The sequence below is a fragment of the Trichechus manatus genome, unplaced genomic scaffold (assembly GCF_000243295.1).
Source record: "Trichechus manatus latirostris isolate Lorelei unplaced genomic scaffold, TriManLat1.0 scaffold00054, whole genome shotgun sequence".
NCBI classification, from domain to species: Eukaryota; Metazoa; Chordata; class Mammalia; order Sirenia; family Trichechidae; genus Trichechus; species Trichechus manatus.
Window position 1 is genome coordinate 5,239,904 of NW_004443990.1, and position 4,479 is coordinate 5,244,382.

The window sequence follows — 4,479 nt, forward strand, 5'->3', positions numbered from 1 at the left end:
AAGTTATCTATAAAACCCTTATCCAACAATTGTTAACATTTTGGCATATCTTCTTCTAGTCTTTTTTTCTATATTTAAAACTAAATAAAAATAAATAAACAGGATCATATTGCATATACTGTTTGTAGCCTTCTTTTCCAAAATGTTATATCATGAACATTTTTTCCAGATAGTAAATAAATATCCTTCAAAAACACAATTTTAATGGTTACATCAGATTCCATTTGTCTATAACTAATCTCCACTCCCTGCTTCATAGAAGATGAGCTGGCAGCCTCTGGCGGGGGCAGGATCACCAGAGCCTTTTGCTACCAACAAAGGGGAAGACACATGGCTTTTGTAAGGCAAACCAGACTTGTCTCACCCACCCGTCGGAAGTTAGTCCCTTGGCAAGTATTTACTCACTCTCTGGGGGCATGCCAGGCTTTGGGCTGGGAGGTGCAGGCACAGAGTCAGAAGACACCACAACCTCCCAGGAGCTCACTAGAGACCAACTATACTACCATGTGCTATAGGCTGGCAGGATGAACAAAGGGTTTGCAAGGGAGCAATTTATTAGGCAGAGGAAGAAGGGGTCAAGGAAAGTGCCCCAGGCATGACATTGGTGCTGGTGCTCTGGGGAAGGGGTGAGGGTCCCCGAGAACCCTTCTCTCAGAAGAGAATCCTACAAGCATCCATTTGGCCACAGCTTCCATGAGTTCCATGAGTTCCCTTGAGTTCTTTCAAAATCCCCAAGTGATGCTACCAATTCTCTAAACATTTTCTCCAAGTTCCTGGTCAAATTGGTGAAGATGGAGAAAGGGACATGATTACCCTCATTATCTGGATGGTCAAGCCACTCTCTTTTCCACCTTGGGCCTTGTTGAACTGCCTTTGGTAGTCCTGGAGAGGAGAGGGTCTCCTGGTGACTGGGACAGTGTGGTTCGTTCCAAAGCCATGGCTATATATTTTCATCCACCATTAACGTCCTGACATTTGTCTTGGGCTGAGGAAATTCTAGAAGGGAAATGTCCTGTTTTCCCTATGGTCTAGCTGGAACCCACCATTTCTAAGCCAGATCCCAAAAGCTCTCCGCCAGCCTCATCCTCGTAAGAGAGTTGAGACACGGCAGATACCAACATACACTCCCATGTATTTGCACTTCATATCCCAGAATGTTAACAGGAGGCTGTCATTACCTTCCTATTTACTCTGTGGAATAGCAAGTGTTCTTAGAGGGTTCTAGCATGGGGCTGGGTGGTAGGGTGGCTGGGATGAGGACAGGAACTAGGAGGGCCTGGAACGTAGGTTAAAGGCAAACTGGGAAGAGCCCCTCTAGGGATTTAACATTTCATTTTCCAAGCAATGGGGAGTCATTCGTAGGTTTTCCACAGGGGAGAGACATCATCAATGTATACTGTGGAAAAATAACTGCCAGCACTGAGGAGGATGGATTGAAGGGTTGGGGGTCTGGTGGCAGGGGGCAGAGCAGTGGGAATGGAGACAGGACAGATGAAGAGAATTTAAGAAGTAGAAAGGCCTGAGTTCCATTAGGGGTTTGAATGTGGGAGAGGAGAAAGGTAGCCCAAGTTTTTAGCTCAGGTGAATGGGAGGCGCCCTTGGGCAGGATAGAGAATTTTGGCAAAGGAGGATTTGGAGATGATGGGTGCCAGACTGGTCGTGGTAAAGGTAAGGTGGCTGTGGCACAGCCTGTCCCATGGCAGCTACACATTCCAGGCAGGGGCTCAAGAGAGAAGTGGGGTGTAGGTATAGATTTGGGAGTCATCAGCCCCCTCCATCTGGAAGTAGCTGCAGTAATACTATTAATAAGAATACTAGCATTTATTGAACATTTAAGTTGCCAGGCACTGTTCTGGGCACTTCATGTGTATTGATTTGCTTAATTCCCACTACAATCCCTTGAGGTAGGCACTGCTGTTAGCTCCAAGTACAGACGAGGAAAGTGAGACATGGAGTCATATCCACAGGCACCTGGATATGACTGGCCCCAAGTCATACAGCTTCCAAGTAGAGCAGTCAGAAGTCGGTACCCTCTCCACTCTGTTCATCCCAGAAGAGGGGTTTGTGGGCTGCAATGGGAATGGGGGGGTGGTGGTGAGAGGAGGTGTAGGGAAGAGGTAACTGGTGCCTGCCATTGAGAGCTGCCTGTGGAATGATGGGGCCAAAAGCCAGACTGCAGGAGGTTAAAGACTGAATAGGGGTGGAGGATGCAGAGAGATTAATATGGCTTCTTTTTAGAGGAAATTTATTGATGAATAGGAAAGAGAGAAATAGGGCATAGGGCAATGGCTTGAGGGCAGGACAAGGCTGGGGAAAGATTTTCTTAGGAGGGGATATTTTGTAGTGCTTACAGGTGTGAAGCAGAGGGAAGAGGAGAAAGGAAGAAGAGTCTCTTGAAACAGCAGGAGGGGTGGGCTTAAAGCAAAAGGGACATCTTATGCTCTGAGAATAGGACCCTGAACCAAGGCAGAGGTGAGGGATGAGGGAAGAGGAGAGTGAAGGGGGAATGAACAGAACCTGATAACCAATAGAGGCCGGAGGCTTCCAGCCACTGAGCCAGAGGAGTGTTAGCAAAGCACAAGAAGAGTGTGCTTCAAAGAGCATCCACGACAGCGATTCGTTTTATTTGAAGAATGTAGTAATAATACATTTAAAAATTTATGAGCAATCCAGAGGCGAGCGCAAACAGGGAAATTTTCAAGTTTGCAGATGCAATGTCTGAATCCCAAAATGCCAAAGTGACAGAGATGAGCTGCAGGGGGATCCTGCAAGTAAGCAGGGAAGTGGCAGATGAACTGCACTGTGGGTAAATGTAAGGTAACACACTTGATAACATAACCTAGACTCTACTCTTGAGGAGGATAAATCCTGAGCTCTCAGTTACAACTCAGGAAGTTAGCATAGAGGCATGGGTCATTCCCGCTAGATTAAGGGTCTTTAACCTACGTCTAGGAGACTCTGGGTGGTGCGAACGGTTAACATGTTTGGCTACTAACTGAAAGACTGGAGGTTCGAGTCCACCCAGAGCCACCTCTCCTGGAGATCTACTTCCAAAAAATCAGCCACTGAAAACCCTACAGAGCACAGTTATATTCTGATACACATGGGGTTGCCGTGAGTCAGAATCGGCTCAGTGGTAACTGGTTTTAACCTGGGGTCTAGGGGCCACCTTCTGGGAGTCCGATGGCTGTCTAACATTGATGCACCACAGAGTGAAGGAAGAAGCACGAGTGGGAGAGAAGTGCTCCTCAGAGGGGTCTGGGAACACAGTCCTGGAGCTCTGCTCTGCACACTGTTGCCTTGGCAACCTAACCTTGGGCATTCTAGGAGGGTGCCCTTCTCAGGTTTCGCTCCCTCCCAGGTTCCCAACTTGCTGGAGAAACTTACCCTTGACATGCAAATGATGGAAACAGGTTGGTGTCTGGGGCACTTTGGTTTGTGGTTTTTACCATCAGATGTCTCTGTGGCTGAGCATATTCGTCTGTCTCAGCATGGCTAGAGGATTGCAAGGCCTCAACAAGAGAGGACAAGGGGCTATTCCCTGGGGTCTGGGCCCAGATGGGTAAGTGTTCTGAGGCAGGCTTTTCCAGGAGAAGGTGCAGACCCTTTGGCAAGCTGCCTGGGGGCATCTGCATTCTGGCCTCCGCCTGCCTCAGATCCCCTAGGCAGCTCCTCTTCAGCGAAGGGTACGTAGCAGTCACCCCAAATGGGAATCTGAAACCAAACCATGTGGAAAGAATAACCAAAGTCGATTTTCCATTTATTAAATAAGTTACTGCTGTGGAAAATCTTCCCAGGGCTCAGAAGCCCCTGAAGCGATCAGGAATGTTGGGGGAGGGGGGCAGGGAGATAGCAGGTGGTTTCTGATGGGGTGAACGTGTAGTATCTTTGATTTCGTCCCTCCTCCTCATCTCCGCGGACCGGAGCACTTTGTTTCCTTTCGTGGGCCCTAACTCCCAGGGCGCCGCCCCCTCCCTCGCATTTCAGATGTCCCAAGTCCCAAATGTGTGTCCACGTTCTGCAGCCCCACCCTAGGTGCTTGGTACATCTGCAGCCTCTCCCAACGGACCCGCTCCTCAGTTCCGCTCCCGGCTTCTAGGGTCTCCCCGCCCCACCCCCTCCAGTCTCGCCTTCCCGGCGCTGCTTCCGGAGTCGGTGGGGGCAGGACGCCCCGCACCCCTATCTACCCGACAGAGGGAGGCTGGCTCCCCGCTCCTGTCCTCCTGCCCGCAAGCTGGGGAGTCACTGCGGCTGGTGCGGGGGTGACACTGGGGGGGTTTCCTAATTTTCACCCGGCGCCTACCCGCACTCCCCCCGCAACTGGGCTGGCTTCCGGACCCCCATTCAGCGTGCCTCCTCTCTGGAAAGGAGTCGAGCCTCCGGAGAGGGCCTGGGGGGTGCCGCCGCCTGGCCCCCGCCCCCGGCTGCAGCCCCGCTCCTCCCCGCACGGCCCCACTTGTGGGCCCCGCCGGCGGCCGC

At 50.7% G+C, this 4,479-nt stretch overlaps 1 protein-coding gene across 1 annotated transcript in view; it reads right to left on the minus strand.

The window, feature by feature from the left end:
- Positions 1–2,016: 2,016 nt before the first annotated feature.
- The window catches only part of LOC105756359 (collagen alpha-1(I) chain-like), a 3,247-nt gene continuing 784 nt past the window's right edge, over positions 2,017–4,479 (minus strand). The window contains exons 2-3 of the mRNA XM_012555950.1: positions 4,304–4,360; positions 2,017–2,145 (exon numbers count right to left, since the gene is read on the minus strand). Coding sequence (XP_012411404.1) covers positions 2,017–2,145; positions 4,304–4,360 — 186 coding nt within the window. The remainder of the gene's footprint in view (positions 2,146–4,303; positions 4,361–4,479) is intronic.